Source organism: Culex quinquefasciatus, chromosome 3 (genome assembly GCF_015732765.1).
Source record: "Culex quinquefasciatus strain JHB chromosome 3, VPISU_Cqui_1.0_pri_paternal, whole genome shotgun sequence".
Classification (NCBI taxonomy): Eukaryota; Metazoa; Arthropoda; class Insecta; order Diptera; family Culicidae; genus Culex; species Culex quinquefasciatus.
In genome coordinates this window covers 144,547,603-144,565,653 of record NC_051863.1, presented here as the reverse complement: position 1 = coordinate 144,565,653, position 18,051 = coordinate 144,547,603, and the positions used below count along the sequence as shown (strand labels likewise).

Below are 18,051 nucleotides of genomic sequence, written 5' to 3'. Positions count from 1 at the left end.
GCCAAGTGGGGCCAGAGTACATTGGCATCACATACAATGGCCACAGTTTTAAATTTCATGAATTTTGATATGTCACAATACAGGGTTCCTTGCACATTCCAAAATGTCCCCAGTGACCACCGGGAACCGGTGACCAGTTCCAAAGTGGCCAAGTGGGGCCAGAGTACATTGGCATCACATACAATGACCACAGTTTTAAATTTCATGAATTTTGATATGTCACAAGACAGGGTTCCTTGCACATTCCAAAATGTCCCTAGTGACCACCGGTAACCGGTGACCGGTTCCAAAGTGGCCAAGTGGGGCCAGAGTACATTGGCATCACATACAATGGCCACAGTTTTAAATTTCATGACTTTTGATATGTTACAAGACAGGGTTCCTTGCACATTCCAAAATGTCCCTAGTGACCACCGGGAACCGGTGACCAGTTCCAAAGTGGCCAAGTGGGGCCAGAGTACATTGGCATCACATACAATGACCACAGTTTTAAATTTCATGAATTTTGATATGTCACAAGACAGGGTTCCTTGCACATTCCAAAATGTCCCTAGTGACCACCGGTAACCGGTGACCGGTTCCAAAGTGGCCAAGTGGGGCCAGAGTACATTGGCATCACATACAATGACCACAGTTTTAAATTTCATGAATTTTGATATGTCACAAGACAGGGTTCCTTGCACATTCCAAAATGTCCCTAGTGACCACCGGTAACCGGTGACCGGTTCCAAAGTGGCCAAGTGGGGCCAGAGTACATTGGCATCACATACAATGGCCATAGTTTTAAATTTCATGAATTTTGATATGTCACAAGACAGGGTTCCTTGCACATTCTAAAATGTCCCCAGTGACCACCGGTAAGCGGTGACCGGTTCCAAAGTGGCCAAGTGGGGCCAGAGTACATTGGCATCACATACAATGGCCACAGTTTTAAATTTCATGAATTTTGATATGTCACAAGACAGGGTTCCTTGCACATTCCAAAATGTCCCTAGTGACCACCGGTAACCGGTGACCGGTTCCAAAGTGGCCAAGTGGGATCAGAGTACATTGGCATCACATACAATGGCCAAAGATTTGAATTTCATGAATTTTGATATGTCACATGACAGGGTTCCTTGCACATTCCAAATTGTCCCCAGTGACCACCGGGAACCGGTGACCAGTTCCAAAGTGGCCAGGTGGGGCCAGAGTACATTGGCAATACATAAAATGTCCTCCGTTTTTCACAAAACAGGGTTCCTTGTCAATTCCGATATTTGCACCCAGTGGAACAATATGGTAAATGAACAGAAAAAGTAATTCGGAAATTGTGAAAATCGTACCATGAAATCGTGAATATTATGAGTTTTACTTTACGAATTTTTGAACTATGCATATTGGGCACGAATAAACCAGTAGCCGTGAATAAATATGCATGATTAGACATGCCCGAATATACTCGTAAACGTGAATTAAATTCATGAATTCATAAAAAAAAATCACGAATTCATGAAATTTATGCATGATTTCATGAAGTTTATACATGATATCTCGAATTTTTTACGCCTTCAAAATAAATCATAAAAATATTCCAGAACTCATGAATTTTGTGCACGAATTCATGCATAAAAATTCACGATTTCATGAATTTTATGCATGAAATCATGAATTTTTATTCACGATGTATATTTTTTCGACCGTAATCATGAATTTTTATTCATAAAATCGTGAATATTTTTCACGACTACATGCATCTATTTCATGAAATCATGAACATTATTCACGTTTACGAGTGAAATCGGCCATGGAAAGTCATGCATATTTATTCACGATTCCTGGATAATTCGTGCCCAATATGCATAGTTCAAAAATTCGTAAAGCAAAATCGCGATATTCACGATTTCATGGTACGATTTGCATGATTTCCGGAACACTTTTTTTTCCGTGAAGAAATTGATTTCACCTCTTCGTCTGAGTTAAAAAAAAAAACAAAATTTGAGAATCGCATTGTGTGTCAAATCAACTATAGTCTATATTAAAAGATTGTCGTTTAACTTTGAAAATTGTGTAAATTTTAAGAAGTTATATTTGAAGGTGTAATACAGGGGTGCTCAAAGTTTTTGGAGGCCGGGCCAAATTTGAAGCTCAAATGAGCTTGCGGGCCAAATAAAATATTTATAAAAAAATACGTTATTTTAATTTATAAGACTAGAAAAAAAATCTATCAGCAGAAGTTTTTTTTTTAATTTCTGATATTTTTTCAACATTTTTTTAATTAAAAATAATGAAAGACACAAAAGCTTTTAGCTGAATGTACTTGTACTCTCCGTGAAATTTTACAGTTTTTTTTTTATATATTTTGAAAACGGTGACATGTAATCTGCCTAATTTAGTATCGGCGTAATTTTATCTTAAAATCAAGTGTGACTAATTAAATATCGTAATTTTATCTTTGAATTACGTGTGAATAATAAGAAATCTTTGAGAGCAAGAAATTTAACAATTCCATGAAACAATTTTTAGAAAATGTTTTAAGCACCCGTAAAGATGAATTGTAAATGTAAACATTTTAGCAAAAAAAAAATTATTCATCGAATTTTTTTATGATCCAGAACATGCTCAAAATGATTTTAAACGCAAAGGATTGCATTTTTAATTGATTTCAGCTAATTGCACTTCAATTTCTATCGATATTTTGAATTTTTTTATTGAATTAAATTTGCCCATGAGCCAATTTGTAATAATGGGAGGAGGGGAGGGTTCTCGAAAAAACTATGTAAAATACTTGCAACAGCCTTACTCCTCCGATTTCAACATTTAATCTGCCTTAATCCTGAAAGACTGAATTTTCAAAAAATGTTCGATGAATATTTACTAGTTTCACTCACATTGAAACTTTTGAAACTGTGTCCTAAAATAGGGATCAAAACATTAATAAATCATTAGTATTTTTATCAGCAAAAAAAAGATAAGCATAAAAATGTTTAGAATAAACCTTACTTTTGAAAAAGTAAAAAATCACTTTACAAGTGATCATCGGGCCATTATACATGATTATTCAAAATGGGTCCGCGGGCCACAAAAAATCACCTCGCGGGCCACGTTTGGCCCGCGGGCCATACTTTGGTCACCCCTGGTCTATAGCGACCCTCGAATACTAGCCGATTTGGCTCAAAATTGGCACAGTTACTTATATTTTCCTAAAGAATCAAGCCAGGATTTTTATTGTCACCCTTTTGTACAAGTGGTTGAAGAAAATCCCCTAACTAGCCAAGAATATTTATCTAAATACACTGTAAAAAATGTGTAAATTTCAAAGGTTTAACCATTTACCTGGAATAGTGGTGAATTTACACATTTTTATAGGTAAACTATGAGAGAATGATCTCAACAATCTGGAAAGTAGATTTTTCATGAAGAAGATTTTTTTTCTTTAGATTGAAAAAATGTGTAAATTTGGAAGGTCGAATGTAACCTCTTTTGTGTGGCAATTTTACTTCAATTTAGAATGAAAAAGTGACATCCATAGTAACATTTTTAAACTTCCAGGTTTTATCAGGGTTCTGAAAACCATCATGTAACCTAAATAGGCTTTTATGGCCTACTTAAAACCTGAAATGTTACTAGGGATTACACCAGAAAAGTGATAAAATTACACATTTTCAGAGATAGGGTTACACATTTTTTCTTGCATAAGATGTACCTACCCTTCCCAGATGTTTTTTTTTCGTCGGTGTGCCTTCCGATCAGCGATTATGTAGGAAGAACTTCTTTTATTAAAATGATGTGTGCAATATCATAAACGTGAAGGTTTGGTTGACATGGCATGATTTTTCGTTCAAGGACATAAATTTTGCGTCCCTATCAATATTTGACAAAATTCGTTTCACAAGATATTTAGATTAGTGCCCTACAAATGCTGATACTTTTTGGTAACGAAGGGTAGATTAGATTAGATATCACTTTCAAATCTCGGGTGAATTTTCAATAAGCCATTAGAGCCATTGGTAAACAAAGCCCTTTTTGCATCAGTATTCGACCTACTTACCATAAACCAACTTCAAAAATGCTTGAGATTATTCATCTACACGTTCTTCAAGTACCCTAAATGTTGTTGCAATTTGAAGAAAAACGAAAATTAGTGTCGGAGGTCACGGTGGCTCTTACGGCTTTTTGAAAACTCACCCGAGATTTTCACTATTGCAAATAAACTTTGACAAATCAGAATGTCAATGTATTTTTGATAAAACCAGACAAGATTAAATCATTATACCCAACGTAGGCAATACATGGCACATCCAATCGCGATCACGGTGATGGTACCAACAGCCATCAAAGCTCACCCACCAGCTTAAAACCAACAAAACCACTCCAACCGTGAACAGATTGTGCCACGTTTGTGTCGCTTTTCACCAACGACACGCGAGACATGACTACATCGCGAAAGCTTCCACAATACTACACCCCCAGCACCAGCAGGGTACCATATCACGTGCATCTCTGTTAGTCATGTGTACACACAGGTGCATCGGCGGAAAACGTGTAGGTTGTAAGGTAAACCGTGTTCAAACATGTAGATGGAAAATAATTAAATGTTCTTTCAAAGAGAAAAAAATGCAAAATTGTTACAAATAACAATCGCGACAACATGGAATGCAACCAAAAATCTCAATTAAAAATGTATAGTCGATGAAACGGACGGAAAGCTCCAACTTTCCACAAACGAAACACTAATCGATATTTTGTTCTGTCATTAAGAGCTTTATAACAGTAATTGTTTCCCCGAGAGCGACATTTTTTCCACTCTATTCCATTGTTTGGACGATGGTGTCTAGTTTTTTTTTCAACGACTTTTCGTCTCCCTCTATTTATACTCTATCGATCTCCCATAAAAGGGAAATTAGTCTCCTGGGAGTGAAACAAAAACGAGCAAAGCCAAACCAAAAAAAAAGCTCCACGGAAAAACTGTGTTTTGTTTTGTTTTCCCCAACCGCACCCCCACCGCAGTAGCAAAAGAGGACGATAATTGTACTTACATAATCGACCGAAGCTGTGCGATAGTCGCTTTTTGAGCTTCTGCAGGGCACCTCCTTTTTTCTCACGCATTGTTACTCCTGGAAAAAAAAAACAGAGAAGGAAATGAAAATGTTAATGCTGATTATATGGCACACCATTGTGTAAGGTGGGTTTGGCGCCGGAATTCATCAGCGCGCGCCGGTTTTTATTGGGTTCTTTAAATTAGGTTGAATAACCCGAGGAGCTTAGATCGGGTCTGGAATAAGGTGTGTGGATGGAATAGTTCTGTTAAAAGTTTGCAAAACTTGGCATGATTTGGGCAAGGCAAGATTATATTTTCATCATTATTATTGGCATTTGTTCCACTCACAAAATGTATAACGATCTGTCATATAATTCAAACGCCGACGGATTAAACGCAATTCTCAAACTGCTTCCCATGTTTAATATCTATCCAATCGTCTGATGCGAGATGAATTCCGCATGTCAAAAGAAGGCATTTTGCATAATTAGTTTATCCAGGCAAGTCTTCATAAAAACTTCCGGGCTGATCATGCAAAATAAATAAATAAATCGGTACCTTGTGAAGGAATTTTAAAATTGATTTAGCGTTTTCAGCAGGTAAGTTATGTAAGTTTGTTGATTATATTCATCAACAGGCTACAGGCTATTTCAACAAAATACTTTTCTGTGAGTAAGCTAAAGTAGTCAAAAGTGATTAAGATCACGCAGATTTCAGACTGTTAAAAAATTAGTACACGAAAAAAACCGTTTCAATTCTATCATTGAAAGTTGGATTTGGAAAATATGTATTTTTTTACTTTCGCATTATTTTTACAGGACAAAAAAAAACCTATGAAAAATATCAAAATTCAATTTAAAATACAATCTGATTTTCAATCCAGAATGACCCGAGCAGGGGTAAATAACACGGGAATACCAACATTTGGTATTACTTGGGCTAATAACAGCGACCAAAATGTGCCCTTGGTTGCCCAGTAATAGATGGTAAAATACCATGAAATCATACCAAAGTCTTGTATGTGAAAGGGCACAACAATACCAAAACATGTTATTCCAAAGGTAAAATAATACCACAAAATAAAATCATTTCAATACCAAGTTGAGGTCTTCTGGATTTTTGAACATTGGTTGAATACCAAAACTTGGTATTGCCATGGTTTTATTTTTAGGTATTCCCGCGCCCTTGGAAAATCAGATTTTGGTATTCCTGTGGTCTTCCACAAACATGGTTTTGGTATGATTTCATGGTATTTTACCATCTATTACTGGGCAACCAAGAGCACATTTTGGTCGCTGGTATTTGCACAAGTAATACCAAAATTTGGTATTTTCATACCATTTTTAGTGCAGCAGTTGCAGTTTGTGAAAAAACGGAAATGATCCATATGCAACAACCAAATCTACTCACCTGATGATTCCATGTTGTTCTTAGTGATATTCTTCACCACACCGAATGCATTTGTCATTGATGAACGGCCTGTGCTTGAAGTTCTTGAAGCTTCTGAAAAATAACAAGATTGAAAAATAAGTATTATTAAAATGAAACCGGATTGAAATTCACCAAAATTCAATAATCTGTTGATTGACTCGTTTTTCAAAGTATTTGGTTATCCCGACTTAAAGAAATTTCAACGTTTTTGAAAAAAAATATTAGTGAGTATATCACAAAAAAATCAGCTTTAACATTTTTATGTTTCAAGTCATTTTAGCGCAAAATTAATTATCTCGCCAAAATTTTTAAAAATTCCATAGTTTCAGAGAAAATTGATGAAACCTTTCAATACCAAAATAATACCAAAATGTGCCATCCTGACTTCGAAAATTTTCCACAATTTCAAGTCATGTCTGTAGGGGTATATCAAAATGTTTAAAATCAAGTTTGAAATTTCCGGTTTTCAATGAAAGCATTCGCTTTGAGACATCATTTTAGCGCAAAATTAATTATTTTGTCAAAATTGGTCAAAATTTTCCCATAGTTTCAGAGGAATTTGATAAAACATTTTAATACCAAAATAATACCAAAATGTGCCATCCTGACTGAGAAAATTTTCCACAATTTCAAGTCATTTCTGTAGGGGGTATATCAAAAATGTTTAAAATCAAGTTTGAAATTTCCGGGTTTCAATGAAAGCATTCGCTTTGAGACATCATTTTAGCGCAAAATTAATTATTTTGTCAAAATTGGTCAAAATTTTCCCATAGTTTCAGAGGAATTTGATAAAATACTGTAATACCAAAAGAATACCAAAATGTGGTGTTCGACCAATGACAAATTCTGCAATTTTGCAATATCAAAACAATACCTTAAATTGGTATGATACCACATTTTGCTCTTGCATAATCCTTAAGACAAATTTTCAAGGGTCCAGGAATACCAAAATATGGGATTGATACCAGAGAAAGGTATTATTATGCATTTCCCTTGTTATTTACCCATGCTCGGGGACTAAACACATTTGTTAATAAAGTGCATCGTTTTCATGTGCTAAAACCATTTTTCTAATACATTACATTGTTTTGAAGGAAAAGCACTACCTCTGCGAAAAATAATTTCCAATAGATGAAAAAAATCCAAAAATTCAATTTAAGACTTGATCAAACCTCCAAAAGTTTAAAAATTATGAAAAAATTTTTTTTTACCTAAATGCCCATATGTTTTCATCTCATTTTTCAACTGACGATATCTCCTTCTTTTTTCAATTCACAATGCCAAAAGAAGAAACTGCTGTGAAATTTTCAGCTCTTTCATTTCATTTTTCAATTTGAACTTCGGTTGTTTTATTTTTGATGGTAGAGCTTTAAGTATGACCCGTTAACTACTCTAAAATTATTTAGGATTTTTAAATCCTCAATTTCCTTCAATTTCAACATATTGGAAAAAAAAAAATCCATTCTTCAATTTAAAAGGCTATCTGACATTTAAATTCGACTAAATTGGGGACGCAGAACTCGAATTTGATGTTTAAAGTAAGAACATTAAAAATATTTTAAAAACATTTTTTTTGGTCATGACCTTCGGATAATCAAGTCAGGACTGTAGATTTACCCATCTTTTTCATACGATTTGAAAATGTTATGTTTTGAAGATTTGAAGAAGACAAAACAAAAGGTTTTTTACGGGAATTCTGAAGTTCTTAGACATTTTAAAAAAAATTTTGTCGAAATATCAGGGGGCATAAACATATTTTTTTCAGAAAACATCTAAATTCTTAGGAAATTTAAGTGCAATCAGCTGAAATCTTTTAAAAATGCATTCCTCTGCGTTTAGAATCTTTTTTGAATGTTAACGGGTTTATTGAAAAATAAAAAATAATTTTAGTGAATTTCAATGTGCAACATCGCAAAACATTTATTTTTTGCCAAAATTATTTTTCGTCGAATTTTAAATTTTTGAGAACAAATAATTGAAAATCAACTAAAAGAGTGAATGATGCCTTTTCCAATTTTTTTCATTGATGTGAGTTTTACTTGTAGAGTTTACACTTTAAAGACTCGAAGATTCTCATAAAAATGTATCCTTTTTTAGGTAAAATAACAACAATAAATATGTCTGAGTAGTCACAGTTTATTCTGAGGAATGGGTAATGTGAATGGATTTCTGGGTAATAACAAACCTTTGAAACCTGTCTGAAATGTCAATCTAAAAAACATAATGTTTTCTTTTAATAATTTGTAATTTAAGAATTATTAAACGTCTAGCTTTCACAGCTTTCGAGACATGAGTTGATAAACAAAATGTTTTAACTCTGTAAGTCAAACAAGAAAGTTCAGTTTCAAAACATATATTTTGGAAAACTTCTAGATTCAACAAAGATAGGTTAATATTGCATGAAAAATTTTGTTTGTTTTTTCAAGATAAAAAAAATGGCACACATTAAAACAGTCATAAATAAATTCAAAGCAAATCTCGCCGCACAAATGCCCACTTGAACCTCGTAAATCATTCCATTAAATTGGCCTCTAACGATCTCTCGCCATTCAAAACCACGTTATTACAATATAAACCCGTAGAGCGATGCCTTCTACCATCGTTTTCCTCTCCAGACCGAAATCGATGATTTGTTCTCCAAAGTGCTAATTGAAGTTTTTATCACCGTTTGAGAAAATCCATCCTCAGCAGCTGGGTCCGATTGCAGGAGGGGGATGAACGAAATAATTGTTGATGCTTGGGTTGGAGGAGCTCGCAGCAAATAAAAAAACTGCGGGTGCTAATTTATGCTAATGATTGTAATTATCCGTAATTCACGGATCGCTAAAAATAGCGCCCAAGCGCTCATTTCCGCACGCATTCGCATGTGTCACTGCAGGATTTAAAAAAACGAAACTGACACATTTTAAATGAAAGAACACTTTTTGCAAGGCTATCGTTTTGCAAACATGAAAGGTGAATAAAACCCACCCAGAAACGGCCCAACCAAAAGCCGACAGGGCAACAATCCGTGACAGATGCAGATTGACATGTCAGACAAGTCTGCTGCTCGAGTTGGGGCGTTTCCACTTCCAACAAACCCCGTCACACGATTACGGTTGTTTGTCAACCGTTTGTCGGTGGTGTGCTATCTTGTCACAATAGCCTGTTTTGTTGAACAGAAACTTTTCTGATTTGAAATTTGAAGGTAGTTTCAAAAGTTCGAACCACAAGCCAAGATATGATGATTTGCTCAAGAGAGTATGACCACGACGATTCTGCTGGGAGAGCGGAATGTGCGTGGAAACAGCAATTTGGACTCCGATCGACAGGTCCAGATATCGTGAATACCGGTGTGTCATTACCGGCGGCGATTTTCAAGACATTTCATATGAATATGAATTGAACGCGGACACCAGGAGTGAACTGAATCGAGACAAACGACGCATACGCAGAGTTACAGGAAGTGCGGTGACCTCGGATGGAGAGCGATTACGGCATCAGTGCGGATTGTCGCCGCTGGTGTAATTACTTCGGACAATGTCGCACGTGCCCACGGTGGAAGCTGAATTGCAATCGGAACTTTGTATTGATTGAATCCCACAATCAGTGGCGTTGCTTTACCATCAATTGCTTAGAATGTTGTTGTTTATTTTTTTAACGTGACTTTAACTTAGAGTACTTTGAATGAATTGGTAACAAATTGCTTTGTGGAGTACTATGGGCAGTTATTAGAACATTTGGGGACGAGAAAAACATTCAGATCTTCATTCAGAAGGTTCAAAATCGTATTTTTGTATATTCTGGGAACTCTAGTGAAGGTAGATGTGGGGTTAGGGAAGAGGGTTACATAATATGCAAAATATTTTTGCAATTTTCCAACCAATGTAAAAGCAATAATTTCGTTGCATGTTATCCTTTATCTAGTAACAACACTCTTCGCAACAGTTCCACGTGAAAGCACCATGTTGTTCGCGATAAGCACTTGGCACGCACTTTGTATGTTGCCTTTAATCACCACTACATTGTGCAGTGCTACAAGTGCACTAGTGAGCGCATGTAATTGCTCCCAACCGCTAACATCACAGCAGAACCCAGTGCACTCACCCCCTCGCAACTCGACGCCGCGCCCATGAACCTGACCTTTTGCGTAATCTTTCTCCACACTCGAAGTAGCGTTCAGCTGCGTAACAGGTCTCTTTCCCCTCGGAGGCTAGAAGGCCTGTAGGCCGGTCGCGTAAATTACCGCACGTGGTAATTATAATCGTTTGCGCGCGATCGCGGAACAAACTCGCGAGGGCCACCGCTGGACGAGCTGACGATGCGGTCGTTCATCCTTGTCAATTGAAACTCATCGTGTGTTCTGCTTGAAGAGGGACTTTACGGAACCGAGCTCGATAAGAATCTTACAGTTATCGCGTAAATGCGACAATTGAACGAATTCCTGATGCGTCAATGGATGCAGTTATACACTTCTGAGCAATGACAACTGAATGACATTGTTGTAGCGAGGAACAGTAACTGCGAAGGCGTCAATCGAAATAACAGGACATAACAGGAGTTTGGTTACAAAAGTCAACACGTTGTGCTGTAGTAATCTAGACAAAAATGAGGAACTTGTTGGGTTATGAAAATATTTGGGCAACTGGCTAGAACGCCGCCGTAAACAATTGAGACGATAACAGTAAGCAACAAACGGCACATCGCCCACCTCGGGTTACCGCTACGCGACGATAGCGCCGCTAGACAGGTTGTTGACTTTCGTTTCAGGAACTACTGATACCAGCAGACCTCCTGATGACACGTACGGTATAGCCACCGTAGACACCCAAATTTATGCGGAACTGACCTAAATACCATATAAAAGCAACAGAGGTCATCCGGTCAAACATCAGTTCACGTCGTGCATCCAGAATGGCCAGTAGGATCGCAGCGCTCGTCACGATATCCCTGTGCATCGTGCAACAAGGGACCGCGAGGCAAACAGTTCCCTCCAACTCGGTGTTCATAAAGCGGGCCCTCCCGCTGAAGACCCACGTCAGCTTGGACAGCTCCGAGGAATCGTTCTTCCCCCAGCGATATCCCATGGATGCCATGAAGGCCCCCTCCTCCGTACGAATCCTGGATCCCAGCGTACTACTCCCTCCTGAGTCCCGACGTCCAACCACTGAATCGCCAGTTCAGAACATCCCGTCGTACGAGGAACCAACGATTTCACCCTTAAAGCGTCAAATCATGTACGAGGCAGGTACGCCCGAGCAGGAAGATCTGTTTCCGCTTAGAATCGCTGAAGAGAACAGCGGAAGTGTCAAGCACTACAACTACAACAGCAATGACAACGCGGGCAGCAACTGCAAGCAAAAGTGTCCCGAGCAGACCAACATAGGGGCAGCGGTGGTGGCACCCGAGTGCCAGGACCAGTGCAACTACGAGCTGGTCGAGAGGCGGACCTTCATCTGTCGACCCAAAGACACGGTGGTGCACCTGCTGAAGAGTAAGGCCAAGGGCTGCGACTCGTTGGCTGCGGCCGCCAGCAGCAGCAACGCCGGCCGGATAGGAGTGATCGAGAACGCCAAGAACAGTGCGCCGGAGGAAATTGTGGAAATTGATCGGTACTTTAGACATTGAGAGGGAAGACTGTTAGCATTTAGTGGTATAAGGTGTTGTGTTAATAAATGATAATTAGAATTGATCGCTCTGCTTTCAAAAGGCCTGAGTATCTACCGTCGTAACAAGCAAGACTTTGTCGGATTTTGACCCCGGATCATACTTACACAGCTTCAGTGAGTATGGTTTACTACTTTCTTGATTTGTTGGGATACCCTAGGTCATCTGAGCTTCCATTTGTACGCCGTGTTCCGGGGTAAAATTCGACAATATCTTACTTGTTACCAAAGCAGAGGTCCGAACTGAAGCAGTTGAGTTTATTGAATAGTCAATAGTGGAAAGATAGATCTCCAACTCTAACTAAGATACTCTTGCTTCAATCTTTGCCGAATCCACGGCAAATCCAATTACATTCAACCCCGGGCTGCTTTAAGTAGACCCACCAAGGACTCATCTACAGCCCAAAAAATACGCGCACTCAGCTTCACCCAAATCGGCTCGGACCAACCCAAAGCTTGGCAGCCTATTACGTGCGAATTTACAAGGCCGTGCGCGGTGCGAGAAGTAATGACAGTAATTCATTATCGCACAAATAGCCATCAACAGCGAACGGTTCGCGAGCGGCAAAATGTAACAATCATGATCATCACGTGGTTTGACCGGACCAACCCCCAGCGCAGAAGACTGCGCCAGCTGACGCAAATTGAAGCTCGTTTCAAGGCAAATGGGAAGTAATTTCTGCCGTCGGGTTTTATCGGCAAGAAAAGTTTTTTTTCTTCAGTTTTTTTCTGCAACTCTGCAGGAAGAACTTCCAATAAATCCTGCCGTATAGCGTGGCGAACGATATCAACAGATGTCTCGCCAATTAATCATGATGTTTTCGATATTGTGAGCTGGCTAGCGTGACCGTTAAAAAACTGGGAGATAATTGGTTCCTTGCGTGTTGGCTGGTGTACTGCGGGAGTTACAAAGACAATTAGTTGTAATTAAACGAACTGGATGAGCTGAGCGTTTTTCGTTCATTGCTTTTAGTGTATTGCAAGTTCGTCAATATAAGTTTAAAAGGCCATCCTCTCGTGTAACGCGTAACGCAAAGTCTTTCTAACATTTAACTATGACCCGGACCAATCGTTTGATATGTATTTGAAACGCCCTTCCGAAAAGTCCAAAATATTGCAGATCTGGCAAGTCGTTTTAAGTCAAGATGACCTGCATGATTTGAAGCAAAATGATGCGACCACCGTTTGGGTGGACCACACGGAAAGGAGTTACATATAAAATTTTACAACTCAAATAAGCTGGTTTGAAATTGATGAAACAGATTTTTTTTGGTTGAATTATCTAAAATTACAGGCAAAACTACCAACTTGAGATTGGTGACATAGCTGACCTTGATTTCTGATTTGATAAATCAGAACTGTTCTATCGTTTAAAGCTTTTTTAAACAATATTTTAAGTATTTTAAGTTTTTTGTATTTAAATTTTTTTAAGTATTTTCTGAATTTTCAGAATGTTTTGTACTTTAAGTATTTAAAATATTTCAGTTTTTTTTTCTTTTCATTAGTTGAAGTATTGTTAATATTGTAGGTATTGTTAGTATTGTATTGCTGAGATATCGACATTAAAAAATGGTGGGCTGTTTGGGTGAGACTTAGAAAACATCAATTTTCCTGTTATCAAACCTTTGCATTGCAATATCTCAGCAACTAAAGGTCGTATCAACAAAGTCCGAAGAAGCAAAATATAGAGATTTTTCTCAGCTTTTCAAAAATATTTTTTTCAAAAGTGTACAAACATGTGCACTAATTTAAAAAAATTAAAAACTGCGACTATTTTCAAAAAAGTCACCTAAATATGGATTTAACTTGAAAACGGTGCACTTTATCAAAATTTTACTAAAGTACTTTTTGATTGCAAATTTAATTTTACATCAAAAAATAAAGTTGAAAAATTTTTGCGACCAAAATTTCGATTTTTTGAAAAAATCAGTATTGATTAAAAAATTTATAACTCGGTCAATGATTTTTTGCACAACCTGAAAATTTCTGAAAAGTTGGCATTTTATGTCCTCTAAAACATATCAAAAAATAAAAAAATTAAAAATAGTGTTTTTTTGCAAATCAAGTTTTAGTGATAAAAAGTTACATAAAAAAAATCACCAAATTTTTTTTACCGTGTATCATTTTTTTCCAGTGTAGTCCGTATCCATACCTACAACTTTGCCGAAGACACCAAATCGATCAAAAAACTGCTTCAAAAGATACAGATTTTTGAATTTTCATACATCATTTTTATATGGACAGCTGCGAAATTTGTATGGAAAATTATATGGACAAACTAATGATGCAAAATGGCTTCTTTGGGCATACCGAAGGCACCAAAAAAGTTTCAGTCGGATTAAAAAATACAAAAAAATCGAATGACCGAAATCCTATAGAACTGCTCATTTGAAGTATTTAAAGTATTTAAAGTATTTGAAGTATTTAAAGTATTTGAAGTTTTTGAAGTATTTGAAGTATTTGAAGTGTTTGAAGTATTTGAAGTATTTGAAATATTTTAAGTGCACATTTTGATAAATTATTCCCGTTGGGTGTATAATAATCGTACCTATACGTTGCTCTGAGACTTTTTACATTCATAAAATGCGCTTCTTTCCCACATCTGCCCAAACTCAAAAACAGAAAAAACAACGCAATAACAGCTGCAGATGCAAAGTGCAAGGTGTTTCTGCAAATAATGACTCAGCGCACGCCGACCTGTCATACAACTGGGCCACGGGCATGGCAAAGATCGTCAAATATGAACCCGTCCGTTCGTCCGTCAACAACCTTGTTCACCTTTTATCGTGCACGCGGACCAAAAACCACTTTAGGATTCGCAGCGGTTCGCGCGTAGTCGGGCAAAAGACCAAGAAAATTGCCCGTAAATGCAGGAATAAGCCAAACAAGCGTGTTTTGTGCCGATGTGGTTGACCTCGCGGGTCTTCGAAGGAGGGGGGGCACCTTAGATACCCTTCGGGGTTTTTTTACGACTCTTCGGAGTAGTTTGAATGCGATTTTATTGTTTGGGAATCGGATATTGAATCAGACGAAGATTTATATGAAAGTGGTATAAATAATTTAAAGTTTCTGTGAAATTGAAAAAAGTTTGATCGAAGATACCAAATTCAATGTTGAAAAAACCTAACAACAGACTAAAGTGTTCAAGCTTTTCTGCTCAATATACCAGAGCTACAAAAAAGTACACTTCAATAGCAAAAAAATGCTTCAACTTTCCGGCACTCTGAAGCTCTCGTTCTAGTGGTTGCCATTTTCACTGTTTTGCAGTTGAATGCAGTTTTGCACTTGGAAGTTCACATTACACGCTATTTAGCTATTATTGCCGGCCACGTCGAATTGACTGCGCTCAACAACTTTATCAAAAAGGCAGCCACACCAACCAAATCCGGCTGACTGGCAGTGTAGCTTTGGGATGGGTTCTTCAGAAAATCACATTCTTGTTGATTTTGTTTATTTATCATACTTATTTATTTTGATTAAAAATTTACCATAAATGACATCTTATCAATAATCAATTATCAATAAAAATCATAGTGTATTTTAGACAACTTAAAACTGCTAACTTTACAGAGAGTTGTTCACACATGCCGGTAAAGTTTCCACCGACTGGACGCAGATTTTACAAAGCTTGCGCCTTCCGGTGTAAACTTTGAAGAGAAATCGAAAGTGAACTTTTCATGAGTTTGGTGAAAGGACCCCCCACCCACCAATATGGATGAGGCCACCCTGCTAGGTGAATTGATGTCCCGTGCTGATGGCGCTGGTATGATTTTCCTGATACATTTTTTTGTTTCGGGCGGCTTAATTTCATTTCGAACCACCCAGGCGTAATTTGATGCACTCTGATTATGCAGTTATTGTTTCCCGACGGTTTCGCAGCCGTCTGCAGCTTTTTTTTTATGCGTTCCTTCCAACGAACCAAAAGCGTTCAACCTGCGTCCATTTCGACGATGATGGTTTAATTTGAGCGAGCGCGCGCAAAAAAAAAAAAGCCTGCAGCACGCGAATTAATATGCGAATAATTAAATTTTCTTCCGGCGCGTCTGGCGGAGCTTTCCGTGCGCAGCGGTTTTGGTATTGTTTCGATTTTGAGTGCCATTTTTTTTTTTTAAATCTAATTTTATGTTTTATTGGGTTTGCCCATCCGGTGCTGAGAGGGAGGAACTCGGTACGCCTGACTGGTGCTTTTGATAACGCTAACGGGATTCATTTGGCTTATTGTGCAGTTTTTAAATGACTCTGGAAATATAATTGTGCGGTTAAGTACTGCAATTAAATTTGCGGAAAGAAGTGATGTAATTTTTCTTAATAGGATCTGTATTATTGTTTTAGCGTGTATTTTACACATTTAAGATAATGTGATAACCAACTGCTTACGACAGTTTATGTTTACATTAGGAAAGAGTAGAATGAATTCTTTATTGACACTTCGAAATTGTTTTGCAAGAATTAACAAAAAAATCCGGTCTCAAGTTTTTTAAAGTTTCATAGACTCTATTGATAAAAGACATTTTTTGGCCAATTTTCAAGTGATTATATAAGGCATTCCTCGGAGAGGAAGCTAAAAATACATTAATCATTGTTATAGAATGTATCTATTTTTTTAAATTCAAATCAAATAGTTCTATGATATTCTATCAAATCTTATAATATTCTTCCTTTACGATTTTTAGGCCTAAATAAGGCTGGTACAAATATTTTTAAAAGTTTTTGTCACCCCCTTCAAAATTGGCCCGAAAAATCAGGGGGCAAAAAAATATTTTTCAATAAACTTCAAAATTTCAATGAACATTCAAGTGCAACCAACTGAAATCAAATTAAAATACATTCTCCTGCGTTTAAAATCATTTTTAGCATGTTTGGGTTTATTAAAAATCTAAATATTTTTGAAAATTTTCAATGCAAAATCTTTTTTCGATACAATTTTTGTTTTTGTCAGATCTTAGATTTTGAAACCTAATGATTGCAAAACAACTGAACTAGTGTAAAATGCATTTTAAAACACTTTTTCATTTAAATGTGAAGACTATGGCTTGTTATTTAAATTTTTATATTTTTATTTTTTGCCCCCTTGACCTCGGCCAGGGCCGAGGACAAAAACTTTTTTAAATATTTGCATCGGCCTAATGGAAAAAAAGTTAATAATGAGAAAATGATTCTTATGACCATACGAAAATTATAGGCGAGTTTTCGAAATTTTGATTTTTGGGACCTATCAGGACTTAAAGGGTTAAACTTAATACACTAGTTGATTTCAGAAGAATATTGAATAAATCAAAAACTATTTCCAAAAAAAATGTTAGAAAATATTAAAAGGATTTTTTTGTTTCGAAAGGGTTTTTAATAAAAAAAAAAGTTTTGAAAAAGTTACTTTTTGCGTTTCTCTTTGTTTCGTCGTCTGTGTCTGTCGAGGGTGACGATGAACGGCCATGATCGATGACGATCAACTTTTTCAAAACTTTTTTTCGTAAAATCGCGATAACTCGTGATGTTTGTAAGCAAACCCTTTATGTTTATACATCTTTTTTTTTTTTGTAATTGTCTGCTCTACAACTTTGTAGAACATTGTTACACACTAAAAAATAATCCCGCAAAGTTAGAAAAAACACGAAATTTTAAAATGAAAAATTTTGTTCTAAATGAAAAAAATTACCCTTCTGGGTGAATGTAGATTCTAAAAGTACATTAAATTTCCCATAAAATGACATGTTCCAAAAAAATTTACAGTCAAGTAACGGAAATTGGGAGAATTTTTAAAACTTTTTTAGTGTTTTTTTCGATGAAAAATACGTTTTTTAGGAATTCTGAGTACGCCATCAAATCGGGCGTCTAATTTTCATTAAAGTCCCTTTGATACCAAATTTCTATCTCATCACCGTTTCAGGCTGCAAATTATTGAAAAACACCTCTTTTTTCGCATGTTCAAAAATGGAAGGGGTCGTACCGCCCCTCCGT

The 18,051-nt window shown here is 36.8% G+C and overlaps 1 protein-coding gene across 1 annotated transcript in view; it reads right to left on the bottom strand.

The window, feature by feature from the left end:
• The window catches only part of LOC6040611 (cyclin-dependent kinase 14), a 242,186-nt gene that overhangs the window by 166,032 nt on the left and 58,103 nt on the right, over nucleotides 1–18,051 (bottom strand). Inside the window, exon 2 of the mRNA XM_038259731.1 lies at nucleotides 5,019–5,096. Coding sequence (XP_038115659.1) covers nucleotides 5,019–5,096 — 78 coding nt within the window. The remainder of the gene's footprint in view (nucleotides 1–5,018; nucleotides 5,097–18,051) is intronic.